The sequence below is a fragment of the Oncorhynchus keta genome, unplaced genomic scaffold, assembly GCF_023373465.1.
Source record: "Oncorhynchus keta strain PuntledgeMale-10-30-2019 unplaced genomic scaffold, Oket_V2 Un_contig_1495_pilon_pilon, whole genome shotgun sequence".
Taxonomy (NCBI): Eukaryota; Metazoa; Chordata; class Actinopteri; order Salmoniformes; family Salmonidae; genus Oncorhynchus; species Oncorhynchus keta.
In genome coordinates this window covers 128129-150430 of record NW_026279050.1, presented here as the reverse complement: position 1 = coordinate 150430, position 22302 = coordinate 128129, and the positions used below count along the sequence as shown (strand labels likewise).

The window sequence follows — 22302 nt, the reverse complement described above, 5'->3', positions numbered from 1 at the left end:
GTCTAATCAAAGTTAGCAGGGGAACCCTCGTCATCATGTCTAAACAAAGTTAGCAGGGAACCCTCGTCATCATGTCTAAACAAAGTTAGCAGGGGAACCCTCGTCATCATGTCTAATCAAAGTTAGCAGGGAACCCTCGTCATCATGTCTAATCAAAGTTAGCAGGGGAACCCTCGTCATCATGTCTAATCAAAGTTAGCAGGGGAACCCTCGTCATCATGTCTAATCAAAGTTAGGGGGACCCTCGTCATCATGGGGGGGGACCCTCGTCATCATGTCTAATCAAAGTTAGCAAACCCTCGTCATCATGTCTAATCAAAGGGGGGAACCCTCGTCATCATGTCTAATCAAAGTTAGCAGGGGAACCCTCGTCATCATGTCTAATCAAAGTTAGCAGGGGGACCCATCATCATGTCTAATCAAAGTTAGCAGGGGAACCCTCGTCATCATGTCTAATCAAAGTTAGCAGGGGAACCCTCGTCATCATGTCTAATCAAAGTTAGCAGGGGAACCCTCGTCATCATGTCTAATCAAAGTTAGCAGGGGAACCCTCGTCATCATGTCTAATCAAAGTTAGCAGGGGAACCCTCGTCATCATGTCTAATCAAAGTTAGCAGGGGAACCCTCGTCATCATGTCTAAACAAAGTTAGCAGGGGAACCCTCGTCATCATGTCTAATCAGGGGAACCCTCGTCATCATGTCTAATCAAAGTTAGCAGGGGAACCCTCGTCATCATGTCTAAACAAAGTTAGCAGGGGAACCCTCGTCATCATGTCTAAACAAAGTTAGCAGGGGAACCCTCGTCATCATGTCTAATCAAAGTTAGCAGGGGAACCCTCGTCATCATGTCTAATCAAAGTTAGCAGGGGAACCCTCGTCATCATGTCTAATCAAAGTTAGCAGGGGAACCCTCGTCATCATGTCTAATCAAAGTTAGCAGGGGGACCCCTCGTCATCATGTCTAATCAAAGTTAGCAGGGGAACCCTCGTCATCATGTCTAATCAAAGTTAGCAGGGGAACCCTCGTCATCATGTCTAAACAAAGTTAGCAGGGGAACCCTCGTCATCATGTCTAATCAAAGTTATCAGGGGAACCCTCGTCATCATGTCTAATCAAAGTTAGCAGGGGAACCCTCGTCATCATGTCAATCAAAGTTAAACCCTCGTCATCATGTTAAACAAAGTTATCAGGGGAACCCTCGTCATCATGTGTAAACAAAGTTAGCAGGGGAACCCTCGTCATCATGTCTAATCAAAGTTAGCAGGGGAACCCTCGTCATCATGTCTAATCAAAGTTAGCAGGGGAACCCTCGTCATCATGTCTAAACAAAGTTAGCAGGGGAACCTCGTCATCATGTCTTATCAAAGTTAGCAGGGGAACCCTCGTCATCATGTCTAATCAAAGTTAGCAGGGGAACCCTCGTCATCATGTCTAAACAAAGTTAGCAGGGGAACCCTCATCATCATGTCTTATCAAAGTTAGCAGGGGGACCCCTCATCATCATGTCTTATCAAAGTTAGCAGGGGACCCTGATCATCATGTCTTATCAAAGTTAGCAGGGGAACCCATCATCATGTCTTATCAAAGTTATCAGAGGAACCCACGTCATCATGTCTTATCAAAGTTAGCAGGGGACCCCTCATCATGTCTAATCAAAGTTAGCAGGGGGACCCCTCATCATCATGTCTTATCAAAGTTAGCAGGGGGACCCCTCATCATCATGTCTTATCAAAGTTAGCAGGGGGACCCCTCATCATCATGTCTTATCAAAGTTAGCAGGGGGACCCCTCATCATCATGTCTTATCAAAGTTAGCAGGGGGACCCCTCATCATCATGTCTTATCAAAGTTAGCAGGGGGACCCTCATCATCATGTCTTATCAAAGTTAGCAGGGGGACCCATCATCATGTCTTATCAAAGTTAGCAGGGGGACCCCTCATCATCATGTCTTATCAAAGTTAGCAGGGGAACCCTCGTCATCATGTCTTATCAAAGTTAGCAGGGGAACCCTCGTCATCATGTCTAATCAAAGTTAGCAGGGGAACCCTCGTCATCATGTCTTATCAAAGTTAGCAGGGGAACCCTCGTCATCATGTCTTATCAAAGTTAGCAGGGGAACCCTCGTCATCATGTCTAATCAAAGTTAGCAGGGGAACCCTCGTCATCATGTCTTATCAAAGTTAGCAGGGGAACCCTCGTCATCATGTCTAATCAAAGTTAGCAGGGGAACCCTCGTCATCATGTCTTATCAAAGTTAGCAGAGGAACCCATCATCATGTCTTATCAAAGTTAGCAGGGGAACCCTCATCATCATGTCTTATGTCTAATCAAAGTTAGCAGGGGAACCCATCATCATGTCTTATCAAAGTTAGCAGGGGAACCCTCGTCATCATGTCTAATCAAAGTTAGCAGGGGAACCCTCATCATCATGTCTAATCAAAGTTAGCAGGGGAACCCTAATCATCATCATGTCTAATCAAAGTTAGCAGGGGAACCCTCATCATCATGTCTAATCAAAGTTAGCAGGGGGACCCTCGTCATCATGTCTAATCAAAGTTAGTCAGGGGAACCCATCATCATGTCTTATCAAAGTTAGCAGGGGAACCCTCATCATCATGTCTATGTCAAAAGTTAGCAGGGGAACCCTCGTCATCATGTCTAATCAAAATTAGCAGGGGAACCCTCGTCATCATGTCTAAACAAAGTTAGCAGGGGAACCCTCGTCATCATGTCTAATCAAAATTAGCAGGGGAACCCTCGTCATCATGTCTAAACAAAGTTAGCAGGGGAACCCTCGTCATCATGTCTAAACAAAGTTAGCAGGGGAACCCTCGTCATCATGTCTAATCAAAGTTAGCAGGGGAACCCTCGTCATCATGTCTAATCAAAGTTAGCAGGGGAACCCTCGTCATCATGTCTAATCAAAGTTAGCAGGGGGACCCTCGTCATCATGTCTAATCAAAGTTAGCAGGGGGACCCTCGTCATCATGTCTAATCAAAGTTAGCAGGGGAACCCTCGTCATCATGTCTAATCAAAGTTAGCAGGGGGACCCATCATCATGTGTAATCAAAGTTAGCAGGGGAACCCACGTCATCATGTCTAATCAAAGTTAGCAGGGGAACCCTCGTCATCATGTCTAATCAAAGTTAGCAGGGGAACCCTCGTCATCATGTCTAAACAAAGTTAGCAGGGGAACCCTCGTCATCATGTCTAAACAAAGTTAGCAGGGGAACCCTCGTCATCACGTCTAATCAAAGTTATCAGGGGAACCCTCGTCATCACGTCTAATCAAAGTTATCAGGGGAACCCTCGTCATCATGTGTAAACAAAGTTAGCAGGGGAACCCTCGTCATCATGTCTTATCAAAGTTAGCAGGGGAACCCTCGTCATCATGTCTAATCAAAGTTAGCAGGGGAACCCCTCGTCATCATGTCTAATCAAAGTTAGCAGGGGGACCCCTCATCATCATGTCTTATCAAAGTTAGCAGGGGGACCCCTCATCATCATGTCTTATCAAAGTTAGCAGGGGGACCCATCATCATGTCTTATCAAAGTTAGCAGGGGGACCCATCATCATGTCTTATCAAAGTTAGCAGGGGGACCCATCATCATGTCTTATCAAAGTTAGCAGGGGGACCCATCATCATGTCTTATCAAAGTTAGCAGGGGGACCCCTCATCATCATGTCTTATCAAAGTTAGCAGGGGGACCCATCATGTCTTATCAAAGTTAGCAGGGGGACCCATCATCATGTCTTATCAAAGTTAGCAGGGGGACCCATCATCATGTCTTATCAAAGTTAGCAGGGGGACCCCTCATCATCATGTCTTATCAAAGTTAGCAGGGGGACCCATCATCATGTCTTATCAAAGTTAGCAGGGGGACCCCTCATCATCATGTCTTATCAAAGTTAGCAGGGGAACCCTCGTCATCATGTCTTATCAAAGTTAGCAGGGGAACCCTCGTCATCATGTCTAATCAAAGTTAGCAGGGGAACCCTCATCATCATGTCTTATCAAAGTTAGCAGGGGAACCCTCGTCATCATGTCTTATCAAAGTTAGCAGGGGAACCCTCGTCATCATGTCTAATCAAAGTTAGCAGGGGAACCCTCGTCATCATGTCTTATCAAAGTTAGCAGGGGAACCCTCGTCATCATGTCTAATCAAAGTTAGCAGGGGGACCCCTCATCATCATGTCTTATCAAAGTTAGCAGGGGGACCCATCATCATGTCTTATCAAAGTTAGCAGGGGGAACCCTCATCATCATGTCTTATCAAAGTTAGCAGGGGGACCCTCGTCATCATGTGTAATCAAAGTTAGCAGGGGGAACCCTCGTCATCATGTCTAATCAAAGTTAGCAGGGGGACCCCTCATCATCATGTCTTATCAAAGTTAGCAGGGGAACCCCTCATCATCATGTCTAATCAAAGTTAGCAGGGGAACCCTCGTCATCATGTCTAATCAAAGTTAGCAGGGGAACCCTCATCATCATGTCTTATCAAAGTTAGCAGGGGGACCCCTCATCATCATGTCTTATCAAAGTTAGCAGGGGGACCCCTCATCATCATGTCTTATCAAAGTTAGCAGGGGGACCCATCATCATGTCTTATCAAAGTTAGCAGGGGAACCCTCGTCATCATGTCTAATCAAAGTTAGCAGGGGAACCCTCATCATCATGTCTTATCAAAGTTAGCAGGGGAACCCTCATCATCATGTCTTATCAAAGTTAGCAGGGGAACCCTCGTCATCATGTCTTATCAAAGTTAGCAGGGGGACCCCTCATCACCATGTCTTATCAAAGTTAGCAGGGGGACCCCTCATCATCATGTCTTATCAAAGTTAGCAGGGGGACCCATCATCATGTCTTATCAAAGTTAGCAGGGGGACCCCTCATCATCATGTCTTATCAAAGTTAGCAGGGGAACCCTCGTCATCATGTCTTATCAAAGTTAGCAGGGGAACCCTCGTCATCATGTCTTATCAAAGTTAGCAGGGGAACCCTCGTCATCATGTGTAATCAAAGTTAGCAGGGGAACCCTCGTCATCATGTCTAATCAAAGTTAGCAGGGGGAACCCACGTCATCATGTCTAATCAAAGTTAGCAGGGGGACCCTCATCATCATGTCTAATCAAAGTTAGCAGGGGAACCCTCGTCATCATGTCTAATCAAAGTTAGCAGGGGAACCCTCGTCATCATGTCTAATCAAAGTTAGCAGGGGGACCCATCATCATGTCTAATCAAAGTTAGCAGGGGAACCCACGTCATCATGTCTAATCAAAGTTAGCAGGGGAACCCATCATCATGTCTAATCAAAGTTAGCAGGGGAACCCACCATGTCTAATCATCATCATGTCTTATCAAAGTTAGCAGGGGAACCCATCATCATGTCTTATCAAAGTTAGCAGGGGACCCATCATCATGTCTAATCAAAGTTAGCAGGGGAACCCTCATCATCATGTCTTATCAAAGTTAGCAGGGGAACCCTCATCATCATGTCTAATCAAAGTTAGCAGGGGAACCCTCATCATCATGTCTAATCAAAGTTAGCAGGGGGACCCATCATCATGTCTAATCAAAGTTAGCAGGGGGAACCCACGTCATCATGTCTAATCAAAGTTAGCAGGGGGACCCATCATCATGTCTAATCAAAGTTATCAGAGGAACCCTCGTCATCATGTCTAATCAAAGTTAGCAGGGGGAACCCTCGTCATCATGTCTAATCAAAGTTAGCAGGGGGACCCATCATCATGTCTAATCAAAGTTATCAGAGGAACCCTCGTCATCATGTCTAATCAAAGTTAGCAGGGGGAACCCTCGTCATCATGTCTAATCAAAGTTAGCAGGGGAACCCTCATCATCATGTCTAATCAAAGTTAGCAGGGGGACCCATCATCATGTCTAATCAAAGTTATCAGGGGACCCTCGTCATCATGTCTTATCAAAGTTAGCAGGGGAACCCTCGTCATCATGTCTAATCAAAGTTATCAGAGGAACCCTCGTCATCATGTCTAATCAAAGTTAGCAGGGGAACCCTCGTCATCATGTCTAATCAAAGTTAGCAGGGGGACCCTCGACATCATGTCTAATCAAAGTTAGCAGGGGAACCCTCGTCATCATGTCTAATCAAAGTTAGCAGGGGAACCCTCGTCATCATGTCTAATCAAAGTTAGCAGGGGGACCCATCATCATGTCTAATCAAAGTTAGCAGGGGACCCTCATCATCATGTCTAATCAAAGTTAGCAGGGGACCCATCATCATGTCTTATCAAAGTTAGCAGGGGACCCCTCATCATCATGTCTAATCAAAGTTAGCAGGGGAACCCTCGTCATCATGTCTAATCAAAGTTAGCAGGGGACCCATCATCATGTGTAATCAAAGTTAGCAGGGGGAACCCACGTCATCATGTCTAATCAAAGTTAGCAGGGGGACCCCTCATCATCATGTCTTATCAAAGTTAGCAGGGGAACCCTCGTCATCATGTCTTATCAAAGTTAGCAGGGGAACCCTCGTCATCATGTGTAATCAAAGTTAGCAGGGGAACCCACGTCATCATGTCTAATCAAAGTTAGCAGGGGGACCCATCATCATGTCTAATCAAAGTTAGCAGGGGAACCCTCGTCATCATGTCTAATCAAAGTTAGCAGGGGGACCCATCATCATGTCTAATCAAAGTTAGCAGGGGGAACCCACGTCATCATGTCTAATCAAAGTTAGCAGGGGAACCCATCATCATGTCTTATCAAAGTTAGCAGGGGAACCCTCATCATCATGTCTTAATCAAAGTTAGCAGGGGAACCCTCGTCATCATGTCTAATCAAAGTTAGCAGGGGATCATGTCCTCCCTCGTCATCATGTCTAATCAAAGTTAGCAGGGGAACCCACGTCATCATGTCTAATCAAAGTTAGCAGGGGGAACCCACGTCATCATGTCTAATCAAAGTTAGCAGGGGGACCCATCATCATGTCTAATCAAAGTTAGCAGGGGAACCCTCGTCATCATGTCTAATCAAAGTTAGCAGGGGGACCCATCATCATGTCTAATCAAAGTTAGCAGGGGAACCCTCGTCATCATGTCTAATCAAAGTTAGCAGGGGGAACCCACGTCATCATGTCTAATCAAAGTTAGCAGGGGGACCCATCATCATGTCTAATCAAAGTTATCAGAGGAACCCTCGACATCATGTCTAATCAAAGTTAGCAGGGGAACCCTCGTCATCATGTCTAATCAAAGTTAGCAGGGGGACCCTCGTCATCATGTCTTATCAAAGTTAGCAGGGGAACCCACGTCATCATGTCTAATCAAAGTTAGCAGGGGGACCCTCGTCATCATGTCTAATCAAAGTTAGCAGGGGAACCCTCGTCATCATGTCTAATCAAAGTTAGCAGGGGAACCCTCGTCATCATGTCTAATCAAAGTTAGCAGGGGAACCCTCATCATCATGTCTAATCAAAGTTAGCAGGGGAACCCTCGTCATCATGTCTAATCAAAGTTAGCAGGGGAACCCTCGTCATCATGTCTTATCAAAGTTAGCAGGGGAACCCTCGTCATCATGTCTAATCAAAGTTAGCAGGGGAACCCTCGTCATCATGTCTAATCAAAGTTAGCAGGGGAACCCTCGTCATCATGTCTAATCAAAGTTAGCAGGGGAACCCTCGTCATCATGTCTAATCAAAGTTAGCAGGGGAACCCTCGTCATCATGTCTAATCAAAGTTAGCAGGGGAACCCTCGTCATCATGTCTAATCAAAGTTAGCAGGGGAACCCTCGTCATCATGTCTAATCAAAGTTAGCAGGGGAACCCTCGTCATCATGTCTAATCAAAGTTAGCAGGGGAACCCTCGTCATCATGTCTAATCAAAGTTAGCAGGGGGAACCCTCGTCATCATGTCTAATCAAAGTTAGCAGGGGAACCCTCGTCATCATGTCTAATCAAAGTTAGCAGAGGAACCCTCGTCATCATGTCTAATCAAAGTTAGCAGGGGAACCCTCGTCATCATGTCTAATCAAAGTTAGCAGGGAACCCTCGTCATCATGTCTAATCAAAGTTAGCAGGGGAACCCTCGTCATCATGTCTTATCAAAGTTATCAGAGGAACCCTCGTCATCATGTCTAATCAAAGTTAGCAGAGGAACCCTCGTCATCATGTCTAATCAAAGTTAGCAGGGGAACCCTCGTCATCATGTCTAATCAAAGTTAGCAGAGGAACCCTCGTCATCATGTCTAATCAAAGTTAGCAGGGGAACCCTCGTCATCATGTCTAATCAAAGTTAGCAGGGGAACCCTCGATCATGTCTAATCAAAGTTATCAGAGGAACCCTCGTCATCATGTCTAATCAAAGTTAGCAGGGGAACCCTCGTCATCATGTCTAATCAAAGTTAGCAGGGGAACCCTCGTCATCATGTCTAATCAAAGTTAGCAGGGGGACCCTCATCATCATGTCTAATCAAAGTTAGGGGGAACCCTCATCATCATGTCTTATCAAAGTTAGCAGGGGAACCCTCGTCATCATGTCTAATCAAAGTTAGCAGGGGGACCCTCGTCATCATGTCTAATCAAAGTTATCAGAGGAACCCTCGTCATCATGTCTTATCAAAGTTAGCAGGGGAACCCTCATCATCATGTCTAATCAAAGTTAGCAGGGGAACCCTCGTCATCATGTCTTATCAAAGTTATCAGAGGAACCCTCGTCATCATGTGTAATCAAAGTTATCAGAGGAACCCTCGTCATCATGTGTAATCAAAGTTATCAGAGGAACCCTCGACAGGACATACAGTCATACAACTGTACAAACCCTAACCGAGTCACTGGAAGGTGTTTCTAGTCTTTACAGTCGTGTTCAGAACCACGTGTTAAGGCAAGAGAACACAAACACTTCAGCTTTTTATTGGCAGTGGAAAATAAGTTTCAGTATTTTATTGAAAGTAAATCCATAAATAATACTGTGATAAAATAGTTAAGTACTCAGACTGTACATCATTTTGTTACCAGAGCAGGAGAATAAAATGGGGAAAACTGAAGATTTTAAAAATAATAATAATATCAGCATTTGCATTGTGCATTATAAAATGACTAAATCACAAAGGGAATAACATAACTAATGTGGACAGGAAGTCTTTGCTTCCGTGACATTATTTGTCTTGAAAAAGTATTGCCACGGCAACCTGTGTTAAAACACTCAGAAACAGCTTTAAAAAAAATGGCAACTCCTAAAAATCAAACTGAGAAAGCAACAAACACGACGGAGATGACGAATAAATAAGACAGCCAGAGAAAATAAGGTAAGAAAAAACCTCCCATCAGGCTGGATTAGAAGTGTCCGTAGTAAAAAAGAGTTGGTTAAAGGTTTGTGGGTAGATCGCTCCACCTCGGGTGAGTAAGCTAGTCGCTGGGATCAGTTTAGACCACAGTGGACTTGGTCCGTCGATAGTGGAGCCGCCACGCTGTCGGCTCAGGTACAAGCCAGTTGATCTTCACGCACGTCTGGCCTCCCGTTAGCGCGCTCCAGGGGGAAGGCAGGGAAAAGAGAGGGATGAGGAGGAGAAGGAGGAAAAGAGGAATGGAGAGTTTGGGCATGCGAGGTTGACTGGAGAATGGGAGATCCTACACAGTGGAACGGTCTCTTACCAAGCGATGCATCTGAAAACAGCCCTGGTCGTCACTACTGTTTATGGCTTTTGTTTCAGTCTTTCTACAGGTTTGGTTTCACAGGAAAAAAAACAAAGAGAGTTGTTTCACGTGTCACCTGTCGTCACAGTTACCTAGGGCCTTGTTGTGGTTACGGTCCGCCCGGTGCTTAGCGACCACAGCGTTGTAGCAGTGGGTGAAACAATGTCAGTCAGAACTCCAGCAATATTTCTGATATTCACATATTCTCATTGTCCTATAAGAGCTGCATTTACAAATAATCACCATGGATACGCTTGAAGATAACAGGCTGGGGGTCGAAGGGAAATGGGGTCGAAGGGAAATGGGGTCGAAGGGAAATGGGGTCCAATTCAGATACAAAGTCACTTATTTAAGTCACTTGATCATCAGTTCAATTATTAAAAACAACAGAGGACAGAGAAATAAAAACATACATCTGGTCAATACAAGATCAGGAATATATATATATATATATATATATATATGTATATATATATAAAATGATTAGATAATGTCTGTTGAAAAAATATACAAACTCCAGACCATCTAAAAACATTCAGTTACATCTGAGAGTTAACCTTGATAAGGACACAGTTGGAACAGTATTTTTGAAAATAGGGACATTTCCATTTAGCCCGGGAGAGACGGGTGAAGTAACAGATAGATACATAACAAATCTAAAATCATGTCCCACCAGCTTGCTAACATAAATAGAACTATAAAGATTGATACATCTAGGACACGGGCCCTCTAGTACGGAGATTGGTGATGTGGTTGCTACTTCTTTTATCGCTGTGATAACAATAAAACTCTGTGTCCTTGCAGGGTCAGCAGCTGCTCCTGATGGGGTGGGGGACTCACCCCTCATCCTCCAACCAGCAGTCACCTATAGAAATAATGAGGATCAACTAAGACAAGAGGAGAGAGAAAGAGACAGAGGTAGACAGAGAGAAAGAGAGCGAGGCAGACAGACAGAGAGGTAGAGAGAGGCACACAGAGAGAGGTAGAGAGGCAGACAGAGAGAGGTAGAGAGAGGCAGAAAAAGAGAGAGAGAGAGAAAGAGAGAGAGAAAGAGAGAGACAGAAAAGCAGCAGATGAAGATGACAGAGGAGTAGAATAGAGGAGGAGAGGAGCGTAGACATGCATTAATATAGCCAAGACCACAGAGGCACAAGAAGCTGCTTGTACAGAAGAGATCCACTGTGAAGTGTGTGTGTGTCTGTGTCTGTGTGTGTCTGTGTGTGTCTGTGTGTGTCTGTGTGTGTCTGTGTCTGTCTGTGTGTGTCTGTGTGTGTCTGTGTGTGTCTGTGTGTGTCTGTGTCTGTGTCTGTGTGTGTGTCTGTGTCTGTGTGTGTGTCTGTGTGTGTGTCTGTGTGTGTCTGTGTGTCTGTGTCTGTGTCTGTGTCTGTGTCTGTGTCTGTGTCTGTGTCTGTGTCTGTGTCTGTGTCTGTGTCTGTCTGTGTGTGTGTGTGTGTGTGTGTAAACTTACTGTGTTGTGTTAGCAGGAGTATGTCCTGACTGTGGCAGTGTCCAGCCTCTGTATTGCAGACTGACTCCCTACATCCCCACAGCAAAACCACATGCAGAAACATGCTGTTAGTTAGTCACTCACAATCTCCAGCATAACACACCCACCACACACACTAGAGCTGGGAAAACATGAACCCATTGTTGACAGCATGTTGTGTATCGGTCTCCGTAACAAGACCGAGATAAAGCCGCAGCGGTGCCATGCCTAATAACACACAGACACAACGAGCCCTCATTCCCCCGTGGACCCACCCCCTTGTCCTACCGTCCATGTGACTCCTTTTGGGCTGCGCGGAGGGGGACGCTGCGTTGCTATTGGTCAGTCTGAAGTTGGCGGGCAGGGTGTCGGCTGAGCCCGGGGACATCCCCCGTGCGTCTTTGGGCCGGAACTTCTTCCTCCAGGAGGGGGCGCGCCGGAAGTTGTTATCGTCCTCCTGGAAGAGATTCAGAGAGAGGAGGAAGCAGGAAGGAGATAAGGATGTGGATATACATGGAGGAGTGATTTAGAAAGTGTGTGTGTGTGTGTGTGTGTGTGTGTGTGTGTGTACGATTTAACAAGTGTGTGTGAGTGCGCGCGAGTGAGTGAGTGAGCTTCAGAAAGTGTGTGTGTGGTCCATCATATGTGTGTGTCTCACCTCATCCAGTCTCCTCTCTGTACCGATGGACAGTAGACTGTTGTACTCACTCTCCAGAGCCGCTCTCGCCTAAAACACAGGAAGGAGGGAGAGACAGAGGAAGAGACAGTCGATGAATGAGAGTCTCCTCTCTCTTCGGAGTGGAGGAGACGAGAGCTGACGTCTCAGCTGGGAGCGCCGTTTGACTGCCAGGGTGGTTCCCCGCCACCCACCAATGCTGGTAGTGTGTGTGTGTGTGTGTGTCCCTACCTGTGTGTTCTGCGTGGGGATCTGCAGCAGCAGGGCCAGGGCGTTGTGGTCGAAGGTTTCATCCAGGGCCAGCAGGGCTCCGTGCACACCGCTCTCCAGCAGGTTGTTACTGTACTCCTTCAGCCCCATGGCCTGTACCCAGCTGATCACACGCTCGTTGCTCCACACCAGCACGTCTGCTCAGGGTACACAAAATGGTAACCAGTTGGTACAGAAACGTTTGGGGAATGATCAGGGAACACATCCAAAGAGACAGTCAAAATAATTTCTCTGTGAGAAAAATGTTTAAAAATCAGGAAGGACTGAAATTAAGTTGACATTTTGTTGCCCCCACCCCCCCAGTGTAGTAGAGCTGGGAAGTATTCCTCTATGTGTTAGAAAAAACATAGATATGATCAGGAAATAAATCCGGAGGAAAAGTCCAAAGAAATCCAATGTACAAACAAACCTATCATTTCTAAATGTGTATATGGACGCAATAGAAGGAAAAATACTGCACACTTCAGATTCTCCCATAGTGTTATTAGCTTAGCGTAGCTGACACTTCAGATTCTCCCATAGTATTATTAGCTTAGCGTAACTGACACTTCAGATTCTCCCATAGTATTATTAGCTTAGCGTAACTGACACTTCAGATTCTCCCATAGTGTTATTAGCTTAGCGTAACTGACACTTCAGATTCTCCCATAGTGTTATTAGCTTAGCGTAGCTGACACTTCAGATTCTCCCATAGTGTTATTAGCTTAGCGTAGCTGACACTTCAGATTCTCCCGTAGTGTTATTAGCTTAGCGTAGCTGACACTTCAGATTCTCCCGTAGTGTTATTATCTTAGCGTAGCTGACACTTCAGATTCTCCCGTAGTGTTATTATCTTAGCGTAGCTGACACTTCAGATTCTCCCATAATGTATATTAGCATTTAGCGTAGCTGACACTTCAGATTCTCCCATAGTGTTATTAGCAGCATGTGTGACATACATTCTCCGTATGCTTAGCGTGGCTGAACCCACTAGATTCTCCCATAGCGTTATTAGCTTAGCGTAGCTGACACTTCAGATTCTCCCATAGTGTTATTAGCTTAGCGTAGCTGACACTTCAGATTCTCCCATAGTGTTATTAGCTTAGCGTAGCTGACACTTCAGATTCTCCCATAGTGTTATTAGCTTAGCGTAGCTGACACTTCAGATTCTCCCATAGTGTTATTAGCTTAGCGTAGCTGACACTTCAGATTCTCCCATAGTGTTATTAGCTTAGCGTAGCTGACACTTCAGATTCTCCCATAGTGTTATTAGCTTAGCGTTGCTGACACTTCAGATTCTCCCATAGTGTTATTAGCTTAGCGTAGCTGACACTTCAGATTCTCCCATAGTGTTATTAGCTTAGCGTAGCTGACACTTCAGATTCTCCCATAGTGTTATTAGCTTAGCGTAGCTGACACTTCAGATTCTCCCATAGTGTTATTAGCTTAGCGTAGCTGACACTTCAGATTCTCCCATAGTGTTATTAGCTTAGCGTAGCTGACACTTCAGATTCTCTCATAGTGTTATTAGCTTAGCGTAACTGACACTTCAGATTCTCTCATAGTGTTATTAGCTCCCAGCGTTATTAGCTTAGACTGACACTTCAGATTCTCCCATCAGTGTTATTAGCTTAGCGTAGCTGACACTTCAGATTCTCCCATCAGTGTTATTAGCTTAGCGTAGCTGACACTTCAGATTCTCTCATAGTGTTATTAGCTTAGCGTAGCTGACACTTCAGATTCTCCCATAGTGTTATTAGCTTAGCGTTGCTGACACTTCAGATTCTCCCATAGCGTTATTAGCTTAGCGTAGCTGACACTTCAGATTCTCCCATAGTGTTATTAGCTTAGCGTTGCTGACACTTCAGATTCTCCCATAGTGTTATTAGCTTAGCGTAGCTGACACTTCAGATTCTCCCATAGCGTTATTAGCTTAGCGTTGCTGACACTTCAGATTCTCCCATAGCGTTATTAGCTTAGCGTAGCTGACACTTCAGATTCTCCCATAGTGTTATTAGCTTAGCGTAGCTGACACTTCAGATTCTCTCATAGTGTTATTAGCTTAGCGTTGCTGACACTTCAGATTCTCCCATAGCGTTATTAGCTCAGCGTAGCTTACACTTCAGATTCTCCCATAGTGTTATTAGCTTAGCGTTGCTGACACTTCAGATTCTCCCATAGCGTTATTAGCTTAGCGTAGCTGACACTTCAGATTCTCCCATAGTGTTATTAGCTTAGCGTAGCTGACACTTCAGATTCTCCCATAGCGTTATTAGCTTAGCGTTGCTGACACTTCAGATTCTCCCATAGTGTTATTAGCTTAGCGTTGCTGACAATTCAGATTCTCCCATAGCGTTATTAGCTTAGCGTTGCTAGCTACTAAATGATGAGTGAATCTTAACAGTGTGGTCATTTCTCCCTTCGGTCGACTGTCCTTTTCTCTCACCGTTATCCCAGCTGTTACCTTGCAGCTCCAGCTGGGTCTCGTCACGCCTCCTCTCCAGCTCCTTCCTGTCATAGTTCAGTCTCCTCAGACACATCACCCCACACTGGAAACTGTTCCTGTTACACAGACACATTGACTGGTTAAACATTTAGACAGAAACAAAATTAACATCCCTAGTTGTCCATGGCACCATTTTGGCCCTTAATTAGTGGGAACTGTCCACCATTTATTTTGGCCATTAACTATGGAAACTGTAAACCATTTTGGTTCCTAATACCTGTAGAAGCTGTCCACCACTTTGGTTCCTAATACCTATGGAAACTGTCCACCATTTTGGTTCCTAATACCTGTGGAAACTGTCCACCATTTTGGTTCCTAATACCTGTGGAAACTGTCCACCATTTTGGTTCCTAATACCTGTGGAAACTGTCCACCATTTTGGTTCCTAATACCTGTGGAAACTGTCCACCATTTTGGTTCCTAATACCTGTGGAAACTGTCCACCATTTTGGTTCCTAATACCTGTGGAAACTGTCCACCATTGTTGAAGCTTTTTACCTGTGGAAACTGTCCACCATTTTAAGCTGTCCCCTCATGTCCTTCTTGGTGAGGTGGTCCAGCATGCGTGCGTCTACCAGGGACTCCATGAAGTAGGACCGGTACTGGGGCAGACCCAGGCTGGGCAGCCACTCGTTACCAATCCACTCATGGTTCATGTCTCCATATGCCAGCGTCTGTGGGGAGGGAGGGACAGGGGCTTGGTCAGTGTTTGGAGTATATTGAAGAGTCAAAAGTTAGTGGGGAATGGCTACCATCGCTATGAAAGAAAAAGGCTAGCTGGGAAAGTGATGGAAATCACCCCATTAAAATCATGAGTGTGCACGTGTCTGTACGCTCATGTCTGTGTGTAAGTTACAGCAGGTTTAAGAGCAGCTACGACCACAGATCAGAACTAGGGCCAGTGAGAGAAATATACTGATTTGTGTGTTCTGATAGGTGGGAGGTCAGAGAACTAGACTGATTTGTGTGTTCTGATAGGTGGGAGGTCAGAGAACTAGACTGATGTGTGTGTTCTGATAGGTGGGAGGTCAGAGAACTAGACTGATGTGTGTGTTCTGATAGGTGGGAGGTCAGAGAACTAGACTGATTTGTGTGTTCTGATAGGTGGGAGGTCAGAGAACTAGACTGATTTGTGTGTTCTGATAGGTGGGAGGTCAGAGAACTAGACTGATGTGTGTGTTCTGATAGGTGGGAGGTCAGAGAACTAGACTGATTTGTGTGTTCTGATAGGTGGGAGGTCAGAGAACTAGACTGATTTGTGTGTTCTGATAGGTGGGAGGTCAGAGAACTAGACTGATTTGTGTGTTCTGATAGGTGGGAGGTCAGAGAACTAGACTGATTTGTGTGTTCTGATAGGTGGGAGGTCAGAGAACTAGACTGATTGTGTGATGTGGGAGGTCAGAGAACTAGACTGAGTGTGTTCTGTTCAGAGAACTAGACTGATTTGTGTGTTCTGATAGGTGGGAGGTCAGAGAACTAGACTGATGTGTGTGTTCTGATAGGTGGGAGGTCAGAGAACTAGACTGATGTGTGTGTTCTGATAGGTGGGAGGTCAGAGAACTAGACTGATGTGTGTGTTCTGATAGGTGGGAGGTCAGAGAACTAGACTGATTTGTGTGATTGGGAGGTCAGAGAACTGACTGATTTGGTGTTCTGATAGGTGGGAGGTCAGAGAACTAGACTGAGGTCAGAGAACTTTGTGTGTGTTCTGATAGGTGGGAGGTCAGAGAACTAGACTGATGTGTGTTCTGATAGGTGGGAGGTCAGAGAACTAGAATTTGTGTGTTCTGATAGGTGGGAGGTCAGTAGACTGTGTGTGTTCTGATAGGTGGGACAGAGAACTGACTGATGTGTGTCTGAGGTCAGGTGGTTCTGAGGTGGGAGGTCAGAGAACTAGACTGATAAACAGTCTGCCACCACAAGAGTTTGATGAAGAAGCCTTGTGTGTGTTCTGATAGGTGGGAGGTCAGAGAACTAGACTGATTTGTGTGTTCTGATAGGTGGGAGGTCAGAAAACTAGAACTGAGACTGATGTGTGTGTTCTGATAGGTGGGAGGTCAGAGAACTAGACTGATGTGTGTGTTCTGATAGGTGGGAGGTCAGAGAACTAGACTGATGTGTGTTTCTGATAGGTGGGAGGTCAGAGAACTAGACTGATTGTCTGTTCTTTTAATGGGAGGTCTAGACTGATTTGTGTGTTCTGAGGTAGGTAGGATGAGAAATACAGTGGGAGGTCAGAGAACTAGACTGATGTGTGTGTTGATAGGTGGGAGGTCAGAGAACTAGACTGATGTGTGTGTTGATAGGTGGGAGGGGAAGGAAGTAGCCCAACTGTAAACAACTTCTAAACAGCAGAGGATTATAATAAATCTCTCCTGTCCCGTCTGTGGCTCCTAAACAGGACATCTGAGTCGATGTCTGTCTGCCACCACAAGAGTTTGATGAAGAAGCCTTATCACAATGTGTATAACTACATTATTCTCGCTGCAATATCCTCCGTCTCCGATACCTCCAGATTTGCATGCAGGTTAAATGTGCAGCTGACTAAAGTAACAGAGACCAAGAGCCATACTGTTGTCAGAGTATCCGTGCAAGGAAACAAAAAACTATCTGTCCAACTGAAATAAGGTGAAATGTCCTCGTCGTCTACCACAGCCAGAGAAAAGAGACAGACAGGGGTGTGCAAACCTGGGCCCAGCTGCCCTCGTCATCCTCCTGTTGTTAGCATGGTTAGCATGGTGAGAGAAGAGAAGCGGGTTAGAGTTAGTGACTGTGTCAGTGCTGGGTTCGGCAGCTCAACATCAACATGCTACTTAACCAGTGTTAATGTTAAGCCAACTGGACATGCAACCAACAGCTCATGCTTTAGGCTACATTGGCGTCCCGTTGTCAATGAACCTGGGATTGATCTAGAATTCATTTTAATAGGAACTAATACCACTATTTGACCCGGTGAAGCATCCATTGTACCACATGTATTAGTAAATCCCAGGTTGAAACAGGACTGTAAATATAGCATTGAGCAAAAGTGTTTAAATGAAATACAGTTTTATAACTTGACATACAGGGGCCTGCGAAAGTATTCACCCCTTTGGCATTTTTCCTATGTCGTTGCCTAACAACCTGGAATTAAAATTGATTTTTTTTTTTGGGGGCAGCCCTTGTATCATTAGATTTATGCCTACTACTTTGAAGATGCAAAATATGTTTTTCTTGTGAAACAAACAAGACAAAAAAAACTGAAAACTTGAGCGTGCATCACTGTTCACCCCCCCAAAGCCACCCTTTGCAGAAATTACAGCTGCAAGTCTCTTGGGGTATGTCTCTATAAGCTTGGCACATCTAGCCACTGGGATTTTTGCCCATTCTTCAAGGTAAAACTGCCCCCGATCCTTCAAGTTGGATGGTGTTCCGCTGGTGTACAGCAATCTTTAAGTCAAACCACAGATTCTCAATTGGATTGAGGTTTGGGCTTTGACAAGGTCATTCCAATACATTTAAATTTTTCCCCTTAAACCACATGCTGCCACCACCATGCTTCACTGTGGGGGTGGTATTCTCGGGGTGATGAGGTGTTTAGGGTTTGCGCCAGACAGCGGTTTCCTTTATGGCCAAAAAGCTACATTTTAGTCTCATCTGACCAGAGTACCTTCTTCCATATGTTTTGGGAGTCTCCCACTTTTGTTGCCTGAACATCTTGCCTGGTCTGTGAGTTTTGGGCAGCCCTCTCTTTGTGGTCCTTAAATGCCCATCTTGCCTGGTCTGTGAGTTTTGGTGGGCAGCCCTCTCTTTGTTGCTTGCCTGGTCTGTGGACAGATTAATGCCCATCTTGCCTGGTCTGTGAGTTTTGGTGGGCAGCCCTTTGTTGCTCTCTGATTAATGCCCATCTTGCCTGGTCTGTGAGTTTTGGTGGGCAGCCCTCTCTTTTGTTGCCTCTCTGATTAATGCCCATCTTGCCTGGTCTGTGAGTTTTGGTGGGCAGCCCTCTCTGATTAATGCTTTGTTGCCTCTCTGATTAATGCCCATCTTGCCTGGTCTGTGAGTTTTGGTGGGCAGCCCTCTCTCTTTTGTTGCCTCTCTGATTAATGCCCATCTTGCCTGGTCTGTGAGTTTTGGTGGGCAGCCCTCTCTCTGATTAATGCCCATCTTGCCTGGTCTTTGTTAATGCCCATCTTGCCTCTCTGATTAATGCCCATCTTGCCTGGTCTGTGAGTTTTGGTGGGCAGCCTCTCTCTCTTTGTTGCCTCTCTGATTAATGCCCATCTTGCCTGGTCTGTGAGTTTTGGTGGGCTCTCTTTGTTACCTCTCTGATTAATGCCCATCTTGCCTGGTCCGTGAGTTTTGGTGGGCAGCCCTCTCTCTTTGTTACCTCTCTGATTAATACCCATCTTGCCTGGTCCGTGAGTTTTGGTGGGCTGCCCTCTCTTGGCAGATTTGTTGTGGTGTCATATCCTTTAATAATGGATTTAATGGTGCTCCTTGGGATGTTCAAGGTCTCTGATATTTTCTTTTTATAGTCCAAACCTAAGCTGTACTTCTCCACAACTTTGTCCCTGACCTGTTTGGAGAGCTCCTTGGTCTTCATGGTTCCCCTTGCTTAGTGGTGTTGCAGACTCTGGGGCTTTTCAGAACAGCGGTATATATACACTGAGATCATGTGACAGATCATGTGACACTTAAAATAAAAGTCCACCTGTGTGCAATCTAACAAATGATGTGACTCCTGAAGGTAATTGGTTGCACCAGATCTTATTTAGGGGTGAATAGATATGCACTCATCACTTTTCCCTTTAATTTATTTACATTTTACATTTGAAACATGTTATTTTTTAAATGTCACTTCACCAGTTTGGACTATTTTGTGTATGTCCATTACATGAAATCCAAATAAATCCATTTAAAATTACAGGTTGTAATGCAACAAGGCCTGAAACATAAAGACAAGACAAGACAAATCTAATGTTAACCAGTCATTTCTGTTCAAAAGCTAAGTCAGTACTGAACTTAGCCTTCAACCAAACTGACAGACACACAGAAACACACGTACTGACACCAAAAGCCCAAACCAAGATACAGACATGGACAAACAGGGCCGTGAGAAAAGTACACACAGGGAGTAACACCCAACTACCAACCAGATCACTACCAGTCGCCTGCGCCAGTGACTGCCCAATGGCTTGGGGAGACTAACCGTGGAGGGCGTGGCCGCAAGGCACTCCAACTCTTCGTGCGTGACCCACACGTTCCCCGTGGACTGATCATGTGACAACCCCAAGAGTCACCAGTGATGCAAGCGTGTGAGAGGAAAGGGAGGAGGGAGAGGAGAGGGAGGAGGAGGGAGAGGAGAGTGAAGAGAGGGAGGCAGGGGTGTGAGGAGAGGGAGGAGGAGAGAGAGGAGAGTGAAGAGAGGGAGGCAGGGGTGTGAGGAGAGGGAGGAGGAGGGAGAGGAGAGTGAAGAGAGGGAGGCAGGGGTGTGAGGAGAGGGAGGAGGAGGGAGAGGAGAGTGAAGAGAGGGAGGCAGGGGTGTGAGGAGAGGGAGGAGGAGGGAGAGGAGAGTGAAGAGAGGGAGGCAGGGGTGTGAGGAGAGGGAGGAGGAGGGAGAGGAGAGTGAAGAGAGGGAGGCAGGGGAGTGAAGAGAGGGAGGAGGGGAGAGGAGGAGGGAGGAGAGGAGGGAGGCAGGGGTGTGAGGAGAGGGAGGAGGAGGGAGAGGAGAGTGAAGAGAGGGAGGCAGGGGTGTGAGGAGAGGGAGGAGGAGGGAGAGGAGAGTGAAGAGAGGGAGGCAGGGGTGTGAGGAGAGGGAGGAGGAGGGAGAGGAGAGTGAAGAGAGGGAGGCAGGGGTGTGAGGAGAGGGAGGAGGAGGGAGAGGAGAGTGAAGAGAGGGAGGCAGGGGTGTGAGGAGAGTGAAGAGAGGGAGGCAGGGGTGTGAGGAGAGGGAGGAGGGAGAGGAGAGTGTAGAGAGGGAGGCAGGAGGGAGGAGAGGGAGGAGGAGGGAGGCAGGAGAGTGAAGAGAGGAGGCAGGGGTGTGAGGAGAGGGAGGAGGAGGAGAGGAGAGTGAAGAGAGGGAGGCAGGGGTGTGAGGAGAGGGAGGAGGAGGGAGAGGAGAGTGAAGAGAGGGAGGCAGGGGTGTGAGGAGAGGGAGGAGGAGGGAGAGGAGAGGGGAGGAGGGGTGTGAGGAGGAGAGGAGGGGAGGGAGGGAGGGAGGGAGGGAGGAGGGAGAGGAGAGGGAGGCAGGGGTGTGAGGATTTGTTTATATTAAGAACAGAGGGAGGATGGGAAGGAAAATAAGACCAAACAGCATTGTTATTATCACATCACATTCAGAGAGAGAGTAAGAGTTAGAGAGAGAGAGAGAGAGACACAGAGAGAAAGAAAGAAAGAGAGAAAGAAAGAGAGAGAGAAAGAGTTAGAGAGAGAGAGAGACACAGAGAGAGAGAGAGAAAGAGAGAGAAAGAGTGAGGCCCCAATCAGGGCAGTCCTTGTGAGTGAGTGACGCTCCGTGAACTCTGATTGGTGGAAAGGTTACAGTGAGAAACGTTATTAGCTGGTTAGAGGAGTGACAGCAGCATGCTCCAATCAGGTGGTGAGGAGAGGAAGAAGAGGGCAGGGTCCTCCAGGGTCCAAGGCTGCACTGGACTTCTTTGGAACGTCTTAACTTTGGAGCAACCAGTATCTTTGGTGTGTGTGTTTCGTCGTGTGTGTGTGTTGTCGTGTGTGTGTGTTTGTGTGTGTGTGTGTGTTGTCGTGTGTGTGTGTGTGTGTGTGTGTCTCTCTCTTACGGTTCTGGAGGTCGGGGGGGCAGAGGGGGAGGTGAGAGACATGATCTCCTGGATGGCCAGTCTCAGTTTGAGGCGGTGCAGGGGGTTACTGATGCCAATCTCCCTCTGGATCTCTGTGTCCGACAGGGCAGACATGATGGCACCACTCTTCACATTGGCACGACACGCCGCCACGTACCAGGCTGGCATACCCACCCACAGCTACAGAGGAGACAGAGGGGGCAGGGGATGGCAGGGGGGGATAGGAGAAAGGATTGGGTTATTTTTGTGTTTTGAATGTGTGTACATGTGAGAGTGATGGTGTGTGTGTGTGTGTGTACATGTGAGAGTGATGGTGTGTGTGTGTGTGTGTACATGTGAGAGTGATGGTGTGTGTGTGTGTGTACATGTGAGAGTGATGGTGTGTGTGTGTGTGTGTGTACATGTGAGAGTGATGGTGTGTGTGTGTGTGTGTACATGTGAGAGTGATGGTGTGTGTGTATGTGTGTGTACATGTGAGAGTGATGGTGTGTGTGTGTGTGTGTACATGTGATGGTGTGTGTGTGTACATGTGAGAGTGATGGTGTGTGTGTGTGTGTGTACATGTGAGAGTGATGGTGTGTGTGTGTGTGTACATGTGAGAGTGATGGTGTGTGTGTGTGTGTACATGTGAGAGTGATGGTGTGTGTGTGTGTGTACATGTGAGAGTGATGGTGTGTGTGTGTGTGTACATGTGAGAGTGATGGTGTGTGTGTGTGTGTGTACATGTGAGAGTGAGGGTGTGTGTGTGTGTGCACATGTGATGGTGTGTGTGTGTGTGTGTACATGTGAGAGTGATGGTGTGTGTGTGTGTGTGTGTGTATGTGTGAGTGATGGTGTGTGTGTGTGTGTACATGTGAGAGTGATGGTGTGTGTGTGTACATGTGAGAGTGATGGTGTGTGTGTGTACATGTGAG

At 46.3% G+C, this 22302-nt stretch overlaps 1 protein-coding gene and 1 long non-coding RNA gene across 31 annotated transcripts in view; one reads left to right on the top strand and one right to left on the bottom strand.

Moving 5' to 3' along the window:
- Nucleotides 1–8875: 8875 nt before the first annotated feature.
- ppfia1 (PTPRF interacting protein alpha 1) overlaps nucleotides 8876–22302 on the bottom strand; it is a 97182-nt gene continuing 83755 nt past the window's right edge. The window contains exons 22-31 of the mRNA XM_052502042.1: nucleotides 21368–21568; nucleotides 19783–19845; nucleotides 17280–17306; nucleotides 15090–15265; nucleotides 14550–14647; nucleotides 12068–12243; nucleotides 11819–11887; nucleotides 11449–11617; nucleotides 11143–11210; nucleotides 8876–10561 (exon numbers count right to left, since the gene is read on the bottom strand). Coding sequence (XP_052358002.1) covers nucleotides 11152–11210; nucleotides 11449–11617; nucleotides 11819–11887; nucleotides 12068–12243; nucleotides 14550–14647; nucleotides 15090–15265; nucleotides 17280–17306; nucleotides 19783–19845; nucleotides 21368–21568 — 1038 coding nt within the window. The 3' untranslated portion in view covers nucleotides 8876–10561; nucleotides 11143–11151. The remainder of the gene's footprint in view (nucleotides 10562–11142; nucleotides 11211–11448; nucleotides 11618–11818; nucleotides 11888–12067; nucleotides 12244–14549; nucleotides 14648–15089; nucleotides 15266–17279; nucleotides 17307–19782; nucleotides 19846–21367; nucleotides 21569–22302) is intronic.
- Nucleotides 15478–17053, top strand: LOC127918813 (uncharacterized). 30 transcript variants are annotated; one of them, XR_008100880.1, is made up of 8 exons: nucleotides 15478–15618; nucleotides 15661–15744; nucleotides 15787–15954; nucleotides 16059–16184; nucleotides 16314–16353; nucleotides 16557–16598; nucleotides 16648–16689; nucleotides 16825–17048. It is a non-coding gene; the product is annotated as an uncharacterized LOC127918813 (long non-coding RNA). The 30 variants fall into 30 exon arrangements; XR_008100873.1 differs by having other exon boundaries at nucleotides 15493–15576; XR_008100876.1 differs by having other exon boundaries at nucleotides 15597–15744; nucleotides 15787–15912; nucleotides 16101–16184.